The sequence below is a fragment of the Aedes albopictus genome, chromosome 2 (assembly GCF_035046485.1).
Source record: "Aedes albopictus strain Foshan chromosome 2, AalbF5, whole genome shotgun sequence".
Lineage (NCBI taxonomy): Eukaryota > Metazoa > Arthropoda > Insecta > Diptera > Culicidae > Aedes > Aedes albopictus.
In genome coordinates, this window is record NC_085137.1 from 497,611,061 (window position 1) to 497,627,899 (window position 16,839).

Below are 16,839 nucleotides of genomic sequence, written 5' to 3' on the forward strand. Positions count from 1 at the left end.
TGATGGAGTGAGCTAGTTTAAGCGTGTACGTACGCGTTGCATTACACGAACACTACGGGCGTATTTTCCACCAGTAGATTTGCATTAGTGTTCGTCACACCGCGCTGCGAGAACTCAATGATTGACTACTCGTAGATGTTACTCCAGTATAGCCAAACCAGCTAGACTCACACAAGGAACCAATGAGATATCTGCCGGAGACTAGCAGGCATCTTCGGTGTGTGAGTGTAAGTGATCTATTTTTAGACGACAATGGCGTCTGCCACGTCAGGTTGCAGGACAATGTGGGAAAGGGGAAGGAAGTGATAATTGCAATCATTTGTATCCACATCAGACCGAATATACCTCTGCGTCTGCACAAATCAATGTGGATGTCGAAATGTTGGTGGGATGGTTGGCAGAGGGTTCACACATTGATGCGTGGATGCCAGTCGTAAGGCGATAGAATAAGGTAGGGAGGGAGAAAGTATATAAAAAGATACAAAGTAGGAGAAAATGGATGGGCCAGGGATCCTAGATTGATCATCTGCATACCAATCAGAAGCGGTAGGCACTAGATCACCAAGCCCGTCTTCATGACAGTGAGACAGTGATGGAAAGAGGCAGTAACAATGTGAATTGTGCGAACTACAATAAACACTATATGCCCTAAAAAGTCTCCAGGGTGTTAAAATGAGAAACGTGAACAGCACACCGTTGAAGCTAGGATTCAAACGAGCGAAACATGACTACTGTATTTATGTGCGTCTCGAGAAAATCGAATAAGAAACCATATTTCTTACACCCTATGGTGATAATCTTCTGATAGCCGGAACGAAGGTTAGCCAAATTTAAAAAAAACTAAATATGCAGCCAATGCAAGTGTTTAAAATGACTGACTGCGGAGAGGTGAAAACCCTTCCTTGGAGCAAACATTCAGCGACAAAAGCGTAGGCGAAACGTTACTATTGCAAACGAGCACTGTTGAGCAGATATGTCGACGAAATCTACACGATCTAGAGTCGTTGTACTTGAAGATATCCGGTGGATATCCCTGTTCGTTATTAACTTGTTGATTATTCTCAAACAAGTTCTCATCAAGTGCAGACGTTTCAGTTTCAATCTATTTCCACCCAAAAAACTACGGTTACTTGTTCGTCCCGTGTTTTATTTCGTGATCCGAATACATAAATCTCTCCACTTTAGAGATACTTTTAGCTTATTTCAATAGGTACCACCTTTGTCTATCCCTTGCAAAACGTTGAGAAGCTTTTGAAAGATTAGTGAAGGGGTTTCTTCAGATTCCCCACAAAAGTTCCTTCAGGAATCCATCCACAAATTTCTTCTTAACATCCTCCAGTAGTTTGTACGGACATTCGTTCAATAGTTGCACCGATAACTCCTGTATGTGTTTCTTCTGAAATATCTTCAAGAAATCCTTTGATTCCTGTAACGGTTTCTTAAAGTAATCTTACAAGATTTTTCCATGTAATAACTAAAATTACATGATTAGAAGTTCTCCTTGTCTGATTCCACCTAAGATTCCACCAAGCATGTTTATCTAGGTAATATTGTAAGATTTACCCGTTTTTTGGAAATTTCTCGTAGATTTTTTGCTGGAATTCGTCCAGGTAATGTCTACAGAACTTCTTCTATGGTGCCTTTGCAAAAGTTCCTTCGGAAAATTTACCTGCAGCTGCAATTCTCCTGGGGATTCGCCAGGAGTTTCTTTGGGATTTCCAAAAGAAGTTCCCCTAGGAATTCAACCATGAATTTTTCCTCAAATTTCTCCAGAAATTCCTTCAGGGATGCCTTAAGGAATTTCTCTTTAGGAAATTTCATGTAAATTTTTCGAGTGATGTCTTGGAGTTATTCCAAGAACTGCTTTCAGGTGTCATCAAGAAGTTCTTTCTGGGATTCCTACAGAGAAGCCCGTATCATTTCGCTTGGTTTTCTCTTAGAATTCCAAGTGAAGTTTTCATTTGCATACTGAAAATATATAACCTTTAGAATTTCATCAAGCCTTTCTTCTGGGATTAGTTATCCTATTTTTTTTTCCTAGAATTTTTCAGGACTTTCACCAACAATTCCTTAAGGAACTCACTCTGGGTTTTACCAAACAGATCCTCTTGATTTTATTTTCCAGAACTTCTAATTGAGATTCACATAAATGTTCCTCTTCAAATCCCTCGCAGTGTTCCTTCTGAGATTCTACTAGGAGTCCATTCTAGGAATCTACCGACAGGTCGTTAAGGGAATCCTCCAGGACCTCCTTCTGGGAATGTTCCAAGAATTCCTTCTGTAAACCTCCAGTAGTTCATTTTGAGAATGCCTCCCTACTCATTTTTGTGAATCCACCAAGGGTTCTTTATGGAAATTCTTGGACTTTCACCGGAGAATCCCCAGAAAGAACTCTTTTCTGGGAATTCTCCAGCAGTTACTTTTGAATTCCATCAGAAGTTTATTTTCAAAAACTAATGACGAGCCCTCTTGATGATTTTCAGGAAATATTCCAGGGATTGTTTCTAGGCATCCGCCTGAATTTTTTTGTGTGCATTATTTAGTAGTTTCTTTTGGATAAATCTTCCAGAATTTGTTTTCAAGGATTCCTCCAGGTCTTCGTAATGGGATTCATCCAGGAGTTCCTCATCACTACCCTAGATCGAGTTCCTGGATTAATCCCCAGAAGGAGTTATAGGTGGATTCTCAGGATTAACTCCTGCAAGATTCTGTCTGTAAATTTCTCCATGAGTTGCTTTGAGAGTTTGATAGTGAATCTCCCATTAAGTTTCCTAAGCACGTAAATCATAATATTCCTACATTGTTCTATTAGAACTATGTAACACAAACAAATCTTCACAATCCGCGATCCGATTACGTTCATTAAATGTACAAATTTTGTACTGTGTAAACCTGTACATTTCTAACCAAATCTGACTCAGGTGACACGAAGAGCTGAGCGATGGGAAAACACCGCTCAGCGGTCCAATTATTATACAATTTGCACTGCGCAGCGCCCGGCCGAAGACCTTCAACCCTGCAGTCGAAACAACCCAGCGAAAAAAAATACTCTGTATCCGGAGATCAACGAACGATCTTCCCCCTTTGGCAGTAGTTGCTCTGCTTGCAGTTACCATTGCTCCCCGCCCCTCTCTCAGTTCAAATCGATCACGATCGCCACTTTGCATGATGACGATCAAAGCAGCAAACAAAACAATTCCCCCTGTGTTGTTATTTTGCAAACCCGACAGATAGACAGACAGACAGAACCCATCATCAATCGCGATCATACCTGATAATATGATTCCGCCATTTTGAGTTTGCCGAGTAGTTCCGCTCCGTCGTTCCTCTTTTTTTTTCAGTACGGTCGGTCTGGTCTGGTCTGGTCTCTGCTGAAGCTGCTTCACACGGGGCGCACACACTAGATTCCTTCGCTCCTTCTCACTCACTCACTCGCACGCTAGCTTGGTAGCGCGGAAAGAAAAGATACAAACGCGAAATTCCTTTGCACCACGGCGGTCCTTCACAAAAAAGGCCCCCAAATCACAACAGGTATTGATTGAGCAATACTTTGCTGGCTGCTGCAGCCGCTATGACACACCACGCAATCTGAATACACTCTTCTCCGCACGATCGTGGGCGGACGGATCTTCACCTTCTCGAAAATTTATCAATAAACAAAACTCCCGTGGCGACGATTTAAGTCGAAGATCGAGTATTTACTGAGGCCACTCTTTTCCCGTACACAAAACACACTATTTTCACAACAGTAGACCCTGAAACTTTAGTACACGGCTCAGACGCGAGACTATTGTTTACGCATGATTGCGCACACTCACACCGCTCAGAAGCGAAAATCCGCACCGTTTCGTACGTCAAAGATCCAATTTCGCGTTTTCAAACCAGCTTCTTCTCCGCACTAGCACTCGCCTTCGCCGTCGGATGGAAAGATCGCGGACATGGAACGGAATTTCTGGCTGCTGAACACGAACTTCCTCGTAAAAGTACGTTTCCTCTCACAACGTTGACACACCCCTTGTTCCGCGCGATCCGCGCACTGACAGTCAACAATCAACGTGTCTGTCGTTGCTACGACGACCACCACCAGCACCAGCACTAGAAACGCACTCAACAACGATCGCGAACGAGAACCTGTCCGCAGGCGGATGACCGACGGAGAAATTCCTTTAGTTTTTTTGGTCAAATTCCGGAATCGTTTTCTTCTACACTTCCCGGAAGCGGTTCCGCAGCAACTCCACTAATCGAAACTCAACCCCGCGATTGTGAAAACACTCCGCAGATAGGGAACCGTGAATTCTAGTGCAACACCAACCAAAAAGGATGAGCAGAGCACAAAACGACACCGAAGAAACTGATTCTGGTCGTCGAGCCGAGAAGCGAGAAGCACTGGACGATTCGCGGCGGGTTGTTTGAGAAGATGATGGTGTTTGTGCAATCATCGCCTCAGCCATTCGTATACGAATAACGGTTTGTGTGGTTGAGTTGGTGCACTCGCGCAATAATAACATAGAACGAACACCAGCAAGTTGCGCAAACCCAAACAAAAACTTTCGCGGCCCGACGACCGAAGACTGACGTCTTTAGTGTCACATTTTGAACGTCACGCAGACCGGCGTCGTGCGCGAGACCGTGATGGAGACGGATTTCGGTAACGCACATATCACGGTGTGTCTGGTAGAACAAAATTAATTTAAAAAAATCGGTATCGCTAAAACCAGGGGAGTAAGCTGGCTGTCAACTGGGAACAAATAGCGCCTACCCTCTATTCAATTTTAGTACCATTAGAAGGACGTAACGGCCAACCAAGAAAATATCTATTTTCGTTCGCAAAATTGATTTTAACACCGTTTTATCATGCTAAAAGCAAGTCAGCATGTGATTCAAGCATAATCCCACACATTTTATTTAGATAATATTGAAAAAAAATATTCCGAAAAAAATCAGTGTTTTGTTTTCGCCATTATGAAATATTTGCCTCTACTCTCGCTTGTTTTTGTTTTCGTTTTGTTTGGAGTGCGGAAATCGGTTGAAAATTGAAAACTCCCAGAGCGGTTCTGGTGCTTTAATATGAGGATAATTTTACACTACAACTCGAGAAATTTCGATAATTATCTAAAAACCCGATTTAATCCACCGATGGTTAAAGAACCCGGATAAAAACTAACCATAGGGTGTATGGTGAAAACCATTTCTGCACCATACAGTGTACCAGCTACAATAAAGTGTATTGTGATGAAATGGTTCGCTATACTATACATTTACATTGGATTTTTATGTAACAATATATTATACTGTTTTTCTTACGTTTGAACCATTCACTTTTCCGAAACATTATTTTTCCGTAAATTGTTTATTATTTCTGGTGTTCGATTTGAATAGGTCGTATGTTTGCTGTGATTCATATGCAGATTCGACCTATTCAAATCGAACACCACATTTTTTCCGTGCTTTGTTTTGTTGATGTTTGTGACTTTTTTGATGCAAAGGAAAGCTTTCATAGGAAAGAGAAAAAAAGTGAATAAGTTGAAACATCAATTGAAAATCAATAACATGTTTAAATCAGTGGTAAACCAAATGTCCTATTCTAAGAACTGCAGGTCCAAGCAGGGGTGCAAGAGATATGGCGGGCTAGGTGTGTAGAGTGCGATGAGAGAAATACGAATGTAGGCCAACCCGGAATGATGCAGGTCAGATTACCGTAAATCAGTGGATGAGTTCAACACTATTATTTCTGTATTTGCATTTGGGGGAATTTTCTCCTCTTCTCTCATGTGAACTTGCCTTCGACCACAATCGAATCAAATACGATTGACAAACTTTATCTTTGACGTAGATCCATCTTTAACACATGGACTGGACTGAACACTGAAATGACTTTTAATATAGGTTCGTCTGCGGGTTCGCTTTTTAACCTAACTTATACTTGAATCGAACTTGACAGTTTTCTCATGAGTTGTTATGTATTTCCGTGTATTTCAAACTTTAGTCAAACTGGAGCCTCAATATTGCAATAACGGTTAAGCACGCTGTAATGATACTTATGTACCTCGTCACCCACTTCATGCAACTACATTAGTGGTCTAATAATACTTAGCGCGCTCGGCATAGTTCCATCATGCCGCTCAAAGTGTTGCCACAAATAATGCTTAGTTTGCGAAACCCAGTTATCTGGCTGGTGGGGCATGGGAGCCTAAGCTTCAACTGTTAATGCAATCAGAGACTACTCAGACCTCGACTCAGACTTAGACGTGGGCGATCCAATATGAAGGGTAATCCAAAACGCTCTGGAGAATTCCCAAAGCGCATTCTCATAATGCTAGTAAGCCTAAGATGCCATTAACAGGAGGAAAATGACAAGATAATATAACATTATATGGTTTATGTAATGTAAACCAATACAACATAACAAAAGAGAACCATTCCAAAACCATTTAATTGAATGTATAACCAGTAGTGAAACTACAATTGAAAACAATATATTTACGGTACATTTTATTGTTTGAAACCATATGTGTACCATACAATGTACGGTTTATTAAAACCCACGTATCAGTATTTATAACAATTCATTTACAATATAATGTATGGTTTTGCAAAAAAATATATATGGAGAAAAATATTTTTTTATATTGTTACGATACTTAACCACCCGTATAGTATATTGTAAAAATCTTATTTACAATATACTGTATTGGGTTCTACATTACATTTTATTGTTTTTGTATTTTTATTTTTACAGTGGTGTCTATTGTAAAAATATGGTTTTAAATAGTACTGTTACAATACAACGTTCGGTTTTTCTACTGTATTTTTTATTCGGGAAATCACTCAAAGGGGCTTTTCCCTCTTTCTAAATTTTGGTTAAAAATAAAAACTAACTAACTAACTAATCCACCGATGGTGAACAGAACCCTTCTTACACTTATTAAAATTATTGTTGTATTATTTGTATTTAACATATTTATTTTGTGTAATTGCCCATTGCACGGTGACGTCATCAAGAAATCGCTCTCTTTCTCTCCTACGGGAAATTAGAAAACAACAGGACCAACACCTGTCAAATTTGACAGGTACTGGTCCTGTTGTTTTCAAACTCTCTGAAGGAGTAAAAGAGATAGAATTTCGCCGTGAAGTGGTCTATTGGGTTCTTTAGGGGTATCCGGATTATTTCATAATCGGATTATCTGCCCAAAAATTAGTCGAAAACCAAAATTTCATAATTTTTGGAGTCCGGGAACTATTTTTAAAATGCATTTAAGGGCGGACGGGACGGTCGAGGAAATATCCGCCATTGCTGTGTTTCTACTAAGATGGTAATCTCAGATTCTACTTCATATAATGGAACAAAAATCTATCATTGTGTATGCTCACTTGCAGTGCATATGCTGATTGTTTTTCAGCCTCATCTGTGCGATAGAAATCGAGATTACCATCTTCAAAATCGCGAGGCAAATTGTTAGAAAGAGAGGGAAGATAGGAAAAATAACACAGCGTCCCGATTCACCTTAAAGTTTGTATGAGGATTTTTTTTTGTTCGGGTCGAACTGTCACTTTATCGATTGAACTGTCATTCTATCCACGAAAATTAAAACTGTTTTGTTAATTAAACCATCAAAACAAAGGTATTGGAATCCAATAAAATCACGTTATACTCAGAAAAAATGAGCTCTTTCGATTAGGCTATATAAAATAGCAAAAGTTCTAGAAAATATTGTGGATTTGACATCTAATGATTGATTTCCAAAATAGCATCATGGACCATGAACTAAATTACCAGAAATGCCAGATACCTCCTAGAATCTTGTATGGAATGTTTAAAAAATAGCTTACATATTCTAAAATATTGTATCTTTTGTAAACTGCCAAAAGATCTTGAATCGGTTAACAAATGGGTAAGAAAATCAACGAGATACACTTTGTCTAATATCTCTTAATCAGTCGATTAAATTAGCTACGAAGTTCTTGGTATTCATGGTTATGGTGTATTTTTTTTTTCTTGCATTTATTTATAGGCTCATTCGTGCAGAGCACATTACGGAGCCAAAATCAGAGTATTGAATAAACATAATGGTTAAACAATTGGTTTACTTAAAATTATCACTTCGTGCTTTTTCGAGCTGCTTTTTTGGGACGCAGCATCTCCGTGGATCCTGATGCGGCAAATTGTGCTCGTCTCTCACTCGCTTGCTGCTTGTTTACCGCTTCCTGTATCGCTGAAGCCAAATTCGTCAACTTTTCTAATGCTTTCCCCTGTCTTATCTTCTGTTCCGCTTCTTCTTCCTGGAGTCTCTGCTGTCGTGCTGCTTCCGATTCCGTAACTTGTATTATTTCCGCGTCAATTAGTTCCTCTTCGATCATCTCTTCTCCGACAGAATCCGTTTCGTCCAACAATGACACAACTCCGCTTTCAACTATTTCCGCATAAGATACTTCTTTCCTTTTCTCTTTCCGTTTCTGGGTTTTCCTTTGCGGGCAGGAATCTTTTCGATGCCCTTCCAGATTGCACAAGAAGCATTTGTTCTTGAGGCCATCATAAAATATCCTCGCTTTCCAGTCGCAAACTTCCAAGGCAGCAGGGATTTCCTTTTCAATATCCACGTACACACCACGGACGCCAGTGTGCAAGTGATTTAATCCAAAACCACTTGGAAACTTCTCTCTCACCATTCTTTTTACAATTCCATACTGTCCAAGTACCGACGACAGAGCGTTGTCGGGTAACTCTGGCGGCAAATCAAAGACTCGCACATATGCAACGTTTCTGCCCGCGCTGGACATGTACACGTCGACAATTGTACCGTTGGAGTAAGCAAACTTCAAACACTCCTCATTACATCCTAATGCGTCTTCGAAGGCTTCCGACGATTTGAACTTGATGCAAATCGATTTATCCTGTGGCATCTTGTAGATGGTTTCCATTTGCTTCACATCCGCATTCAACCGCTTTGTGAATCCAGCAATCTCTTCCCAGCCGGGTGGAGATGCTACCACGGGGAAGCGAAATTGCAACGTATTGCAAATCATTGCTTTGACGAACAGGCGATAACCACAAAGCGATTGCGAACAAAAGAGTTCAAGCACCGACACTGTATGACAATCGAACCAACTAATGATACCAATCACTGCGGAGTGATATTGTGCTGCGTCCGCTGCAAACCGAAGCAGAAAACAAACTGTTATGGTGTAGAAAGGACAAAAATGATATATCTACTAAGTTAATCAGTTTTGGCATTAGCTAGTTATTTTGGCTGTCCGGTTCATGCGTTTTTCCCACAATATATAAATTCAAAGCTTTCATTTAACATATTGTTAGTTTTCATAGAAGTCCTGTGTATTTGTAATTTGTTATTTATAATTTTGTTGAAAACAATAACCTGCTAGTATACACTTTGTATGAGGTCAGCATTATTTATTGAAAAATAATTTCCCATAGACTGGTCAAAAACTCATGCAAGATAACAAGTGACTATAATAACACTAGTTTACAGCATTTTTGAACTCGGTAAGCTGATGATCATTTTTGGTGTAGAATCATGCCCTGAGTTCGAAAACGCGAAAGAAAAAAAATACAGTAGAGCGGAAATTTTTTCGACTTTCCATACAAGGTTGATGATTTGAAATCGATTTTTGTTCTACTTTTAAGCAAAGTCGCTCACTTCAAACATCTCATTCTCCGTAATCAATGCTCCGATTGATCTGATTTTTTTACTGTAACTCGCCTACATATGATATGTCTAATAAACAGAGAGAATTTTTAAGTTGGGTTTTTCTTATTGAAAAAAATACATTTCTTCAAAAAATTTTGGGAATTTCGCTAAAATTTAAGAAGATCGTCCCTAAAACTCGCCAATATCTTGAATTTCATCAATCTGACGCAAAACCTGTATTCAGATGATCGAATGGTATTGTATTCAGCTTTTAATTTATGGAAAAAAGATTTAAAATTGGTTGAACAAAACGCAATATATTTGAATTTTAGTGAATTACATATTTGGAAAAGTTGCAAAACTCGATATTGAGCCAAAACTCAAAAACTGTTCTACTTAAAATTTTTTGAAGGTTGGTTTCGAAATCAGCACTAAATTGTGCTTCAAAAATTTTGGTCGTTGACAGAAGTTCACGACTTTCGTTTTATTTTGTAAACTTGTGTAATATGTAAAAAAGAATTTATTTAGATACTCTTCGTAAGATATCTCAGTAATCAAATGTCGCATCGAAATGAAATTTCAGGGCCATTTACAAGGATATTGTAGCTTTCATTTGGTGCTTAGAGAACCCAAATCGGTCGACAGACGGCTGAGATATTTTTTATGGTACCCTTGGTAAAAATCTCTCAAAAAGTTAACCTTACTCCCAAGTACTCTTTGAAAGATATCTCGGTAACCAAATGTCCAATCCTAATAAAATTGTATAGGGTTATACTAGAATGTTGTAGTTTTCATTTGGTGCCAGGAGAACCGAAATCGGTTGACAGACGGGTAAGATATTTATTATGATACACTTGGTCAAAAATCTCAAAAGGTTTAGTTATATAAAACCTAAGTACTCTTCGAAAGATATCTCTGTAGCCATATGTCCAATCGAAATAAAATTTCTAGGCGATCTACTAGGATGCTGTAGACAAACAGACGTAACACTCTGATAATTCCCAACGTACACCGATTTATCGGTTTTTTCAAAATATGATAGTTGGCCAACTGCCCACCCGTGGCGCTCGCATCGTTTTTGTTCGAATTTGACGTTTGCGCACTACCGCCACCTAGTTGATGGTCGGCCAAACTTAATCCTTTTAGCATTGGGCAAATATGTTTCCGTGACTATGATTTGAATCGAAAAATGTTCAAAGTGTTACGTCTGTTTGTCTGTGCTGTAGCTTTCATTTGGTGCCAAGAGAACCCAAATCAATTGACAAACGGCCGAAATATTTACTATGATATACTTGGTCAAAAATCTTTAAAAGGTTAGATGTATGACTCATAAGAACTCTTCGAGAGATATCTCGGTAACCAAACGTCCAATCGAAAAAAAATCAATAGCGTTCTACTAGGATGTAGTAGCTTTCATTTGCTTCCAAAAGAACTCAAATCGGTTGACAGACGGCTGAGAAACGTGCGTGACTTTTTTTTTGTAACGCACATACACACACACACATACAGACATTTGCGCAGTTCGTCGAGCTGAGTTCATTGGTATATAAGACTCGGCCCTCCGGGCCTCGGATCGAAAGTAGGTTTTTCGAGCGATACTTATACCCTTCTTATGGGTGTAAGAAGGGTAATGAGCATCAGCACCGCCAGGAAGAGAAAAACGCTAATGTTTTTACTATTGTTGATGTTTATAAACAACTAAACAAAAGATGTTTACAAATTAGAACCAACAGCAGATGGCGCGCAGGTGGGCATGTTTGGGTGGGCGTAGAGGGTAGGATCTACCCCCCCTGGTTAAAACACCTACCAAACGAAAGCTAAAGGTCCCCTCTTTCATTTGAGACTAAAATGAGAAAGTTCTATCGGCGGATCTAGAACAATTTTTTTTTTCAAATAGGGTGCGGGTACCGGTTTTGGCCAGTCTAAGAGAAACCATTTTTATAAAAATAACTAATAATCCTATGGAAACATCCAATACGTCAAATGAAAGGTTTATATCTATACTTTATAATAAAAATGCAGAAATCAAGCTAATACTTGATTTTTGTATCAAAAGTAGCACTGGCCAAAATAGAAGCATTGCCGCAGTTTTGGCCATATTCTCAGCTCTGGTTTCTATTTTGGCCAATCACGTGTATTTCTTATGGGAGTGGCCAAATTAGAAGCACCCTGGCCAAAATAGATATATGGGAGCTGATTTTTTCAAGAAAACATATTTTTTTCTTCCAGTTTTTAATCAAAATGTATGGTTTTCACAGCTGTTATCATAATACTATATTAAAATCCACTAGCAAAAAATAAATTTATGCCGATTTAGATCGTAACAGGCTGAATACCGCACTATGGTCAAAACTCCGGGCTGGCCAAAACTGAAGCTTCTGCCCTATTAATAGTTTCGAGACTTGTGTTTTTTCTCTTTTCAATCTTGAGTTTAGCCAAATGGGCATGTATGAGGTCGCCCATTAGTAACGTGTCTTTTTGAAAGAGTAAACGGGTCAAATGAATATTTAAAATTTCCCTTACAAAATGTTGTTTAGACATAAAGTGCAAAAAAAAAAATATTTAAGGCAGTTGAAATAGAATTTCAGCAGTATTTAGGCATATGTACAAATAAAATTCGCCTTCTAAACATGTGGAAGAAGTTATTGCGGCTGCAATTTTCTTAGTTTTTATTGACAGTGTCTCATGATTTAAAAGTTTTACGATCGAAGTAGGCCGACAAATGTAAACAAAAATGTAAACATACATCAAAGTAGCTCGGATCACGGGGTACACCATTTGGAAGGTAATGTATTTCGGAAAACTGGAAGTTTTTTGATGGTGCAATTTAAATCTTTCAAAAGCATGAATAAAACAATCTAGAGCTCCACACCAATTTTATGAACGCGAAGGAACGAACGATGATAATGACGTTACATGTTTACGTTAAAAATTGATGATTACTTAGGTTAATGGTCTGTCTTGTATTCTTGTATGCCGTGGCTAAGATAGAATTACCACATGCCGGTATTTTTCAATTCGTGCACCTTTATGGTATCAAAGACCTAAATATTTTTAGTTAATTCAGACTATTGCAGTTTGGTATAGCTCCTTACATTTTAAAGCACTGTTTGCAGTTCAGAAGGAATTTCTCAGCCTATCTTGATGCATAGGAAATTCCTTGCCTGAATCGCTCAAGAAACCGGTTTTTCTTCGATCGCAGTACGCAGTAGCGAAGAAATGACAGTTCAAATGGCAGTCACCGAAGAAAGTTTCTGCCAGGAATCACTCAAGAAGTTCCTTGTGCGATTCCTTTAAAACTCGAAACTGCGCTTAAGAAACAACTATGACAAGAAACCCCTAAGCAAGCATGGGAAAACTCATTCGCTCACCCGAATGCCGGCGATGCACAATAGCCAAAAGAACGCCAACAACCCAATACTGAGTGAGAGCATGACACACCATGAACGAACGCAACATGAATGGCTCGCCACCGACGCCACCGAAGCGAATCTGGAGAGAAAGAAATAGAGTGTGAAATGAATCAGCTTGGATCAGTGTATACGAAAAGAACGTTCGCTCTCTAAACTACCGAGTGGCATCCAGCTGATTGAATCAAAACGCGCTCACTGATTCAATTCCCAGTACTGAATGCTTCCACTGAACGCTAAATGAACGTTCCAAAACGAATGCTCTCGCACCCGACTCAGAATACAAACATTCGTTAAATATTGGTTCGTTCGCCTTCGGCACACAGACTCAGTACCGAATCATTCGGCCGTCGTTGCTTGCATCGCTCGGGGCTCGGCGATTAAAAAGAATGGGCAATGAATGTGGAAGGAATTTGCTTGGCTGGGGGAGAAGCACACCCGCATCAGATTGTGCGTGGTTGTGAGTGCAATAAATGAATGATTTTTTCCCATCCTTGCCCCTAAGTGACGAGGAAAATGGAACCAAGGAATATGTATTGTGTTTGAGGAATTTTTTTTTGCCACAATTATCATCGAAAACAGTTTACATTCACAGTTTTAGAAGTGTTTAGTAAAATTGTCTTGTAACGAGTAATTCGACATAAAAATTATTAGTAACCGAATATCTTTGTAAACAGCCTTACTCAACTGACAAAAATAGAATAATTAATGCTACATGTCTAACGTTTGCACAATATATATGCACTATAGGGACAATGTGCTATTCTGTCGGTTATCAATAGTTTGATCCTTTCGTAGAATCGTGGCATTATAGAAGATTTAGCAACTTTTCATTAAATTCTACAGCTTTATTGACATAAACACATGTTTTACATTAAAGTACATATGTCTGAGCACACAAATAACAATCAGAACGGATTGAAAATGTCTTAACTTGTTCTTGTTTCTTCTTGCAGGTTGTTGATATTATAACAACTTTTTCTGAAATATATCAGAGATAGCAGCTACCCCACAAAAAAGTTCGGACTTGTTCATTTAAATTTATCTCATTCAATGGTGCGAATATATCCATTAGATTTACTCTGTATGAGTTTAAATATTATTTGAAACCTTCTACTTGGAGTTGCAGCCCTTGTTTGTGAAATATGTAGAGCTGCAAGAACTACAACTTCTCATAAAGGGCAAACGTGGCTGATCTAGCCTTACTACCGATACCGCAAAAAGAAATTTCTCGTTGCAGTTTTGTTCTAGATGCTACAGGGAGATGATCAAAGGCAAGCAACTTCTTTGCACTAAAGCTGAACCACATCGAAATTTGTTGAACATCATTTAGACTTCTCATAATGTTGCTGTGGTTGCTGAATATTTGCCGGCAAAACCCAGAGATCAGGCTGATCAGATGAAGCTCTCAAATATTCTTGAACTGCCATCCAGATGGAAACCGGCGTCAACGAGTGATCAGAAAAGTAAACCAATTTTGTTCACCGATGATTTGTTTTTGATAACGAAAAGGGCCCATAAAGCCACAGCTGTAAAGGCGTGGGTATCCAGCATAACCATGCTGAGGATGAAGGGTTCGATTCCCGGTCAGTCCAGGAGATTTTCGTGAAGAAAATTTCCTCGACTTTCCTGAGCCTACAGTACTTTCGTCCAAGTCACACGCTATACACATGTAAAATAGTAATTGGCAAAATAAGTTTTTAATAAAAAACTGTAGAAGTGCTGGTAGGAGATATAATAAGAAAATTGCAAACAAGTCGAACAATTTAATTTATTCTTATTATATCTCCTACAGTGCTCATAGAACAAGCTGAGAAGCAGACTTTGTTCCTGCAGGGACGTTACGCCAAGAAGAAGAAGAAGATGAAAGAAAACATGTGTCTTGAGTACCAGACACACATTGAAGTTGAGAAGCTGATTGAGAAAAATATATGACGAAGTCACACCCCGAAATTTCAAGAGCACAAATCTGAAGAAGTCAATGACGGTATGAGCTGAAAAGTTGGTCGATTGGTGACCTGCTGGTACCAGTCAAATACGAGACATTAAAGACGCATACGTATCTGTCATAGGATGCAAACACATAATTGGAATTCAAAGGAACAGCATTTAACTCGATTTTTTACTCACTGTTCTAGTACTTTCCCCAAACTGCTCATAAACACAAAACCCATTTACATGGGACTATTATGCTTTTATGGGTAGAATAATAAACAGAATATAAAATATATATCGTCGGAAAGTCATGCTTGCAATGGAAAAACAGTGTTTTGTCATTAATGTGTTCTTCGAAAAAAAAAAAAAAATTTTCAAAAAAAAATGTTTAAGACCCGCCGATAGAACTTTCTCATTTAAGTCTCAAATGAAAGGCGGCCCGAATAAAAAATACAGTAGAAAAACCGAACGTTGTATTGTAACAGTACTATTTAAAACCATATTTTTACAATAGAAACCACTGTAAAAATAAAAATACAAAAACAATAAAATGTAATGTAGAACACCATACAGTAAATTGTAAATAAGATTTTTACAATATACTATACGGGTTGTTAAGTATCGTAACAATATAAAAAAATATTTTTCTTCAAATATATATTTTTGCAAAACCATACATTATATTGTAAATGAATTGTTATAAATACTGATACGTGGGTTTTAATAAACCCTACATTGTATGGTACACATATGGTTTCAAACAACAAAATGTACCGTAAATATATTGTTTTTAATTGTAGTTTCACCACTGGTTATACATTTAATTAAATGGTTTTGGAATGGTTCTCTTTTGTTATGTTGTATTGGTTTACATTACATAAACCATGTAATGTTATATTATCTTGTCATTTTCCTCCTGTTAATGGCATCTTAGGCTTACTAGCATTATGAGAATGCGCTTTGGGAATTCTCCAGAGCGTTTTGGATAACCTTTAATATATTGGATCGCCCACGTCTAAGTCTGAGTTGAAGTCTGAGTAGTCTCTGATTGCATTAACAGTTGAAGCTTAGGCTCCCATGCCCCACCAGCCAGATAACCGGGTTTCGCAAACTAAGCATTATTTGTGGCAACACTTTGAGCGGCATGATGGAGCTATGCCGAGCGCGCTGAGCATTATTAGACCACTAATGTAGTTGCATGAAGTGGGTGACGAGGTACATAAGTATCATTACAGCGTACTTAACCGTTATTGCAATATTGAGGCTCCAGTTTGACTAAAGTTTGAAATACACGTACATATGTATTTAACAACTCATTAGAAAACTGTCAAGTTCGATTCAAGTATAAGTTAGGTTAAGAAGCGAATCCACAGACGAACCTATATTAGAATTTCTTTAAGTATTCAGTCCAGTCCATATGTTAAAGATGGCTCTACGTCAAAGATAAAGTTCGTCAATCGTATTCCTCTCATCGCACTCTACATATATACCTAGCCCGCCATATCTCTTGGATCTGCGATTCTTAAGACTTCTGGTTTACTTATTTAAGGACAGACTTGTTAGAATCCCAAAATGGCCGCCACAATGGCTGACTTTGGCACCTACTCACGATTTCGAGGGCACAAATCTCTTCGTAAACAAAACCAGCGCACCTGAGCTTTTCATTTTAAGCTAATTACAAGTGAGCAAGAACAGAATAATCAAATACATTGTTGTTTGAAGCTTGCTTCTTGAGATTTGTGCGTCTGAAGTTTCGATGCAATGTTGAAGCGGGATTCTAATAAGTTTGTCCTTAAACATTTTATTGACTTTAAATTGATGTTTCAACTTATTCACTTTTTTCTTTC

General features: G+C 38.5%; 2 protein-coding genes across 4 annotated transcripts in view; both read right to left on the bottom strand.

Moving 5' to 3' along the window:
* The window catches only part of LOC109408749 (serine/threonine-protein kinase N), a 371,435-nt gene extending 367,071 nt beyond the window's left edge, over nt 1–4,364 (bottom strand). Inside the window, exon 1 of one of the 3 annotated variants that reach the window (XM_029870470.2) lies at nt 3,272–4,364. In XM_029870470.2, coding sequence (XP_029726330.2) covers nt 3,272–3,292 — 21 coding nt within the window. In that variant the 5' untranslated portion in view covers nt 3,293–4,364. The remainder of the gene's footprint in view (nt 1–3,271) is intronic. The other 2 variants (XM_029870467.2, XM_062854354.1) reach the window with 2 other exon arrangements.
* LOC134288706 (uncharacterized) overlaps nt 1–15,657 on the bottom strand; it is a 345,573-nt gene extending 329,916 nt beyond the window's left edge. Inside the window, exon 1 of the mRNA XM_062854362.1 lies at nt 15,481–15,657. The gene's annotated coding sequence lies outside the window, so the exon portion shown is untranslated. The remainder of the gene's footprint in view (nt 1–15,480) is intronic.
* Between the last annotated feature and the right edge of the window lie 1,182 nt (nt 15,658–16,839).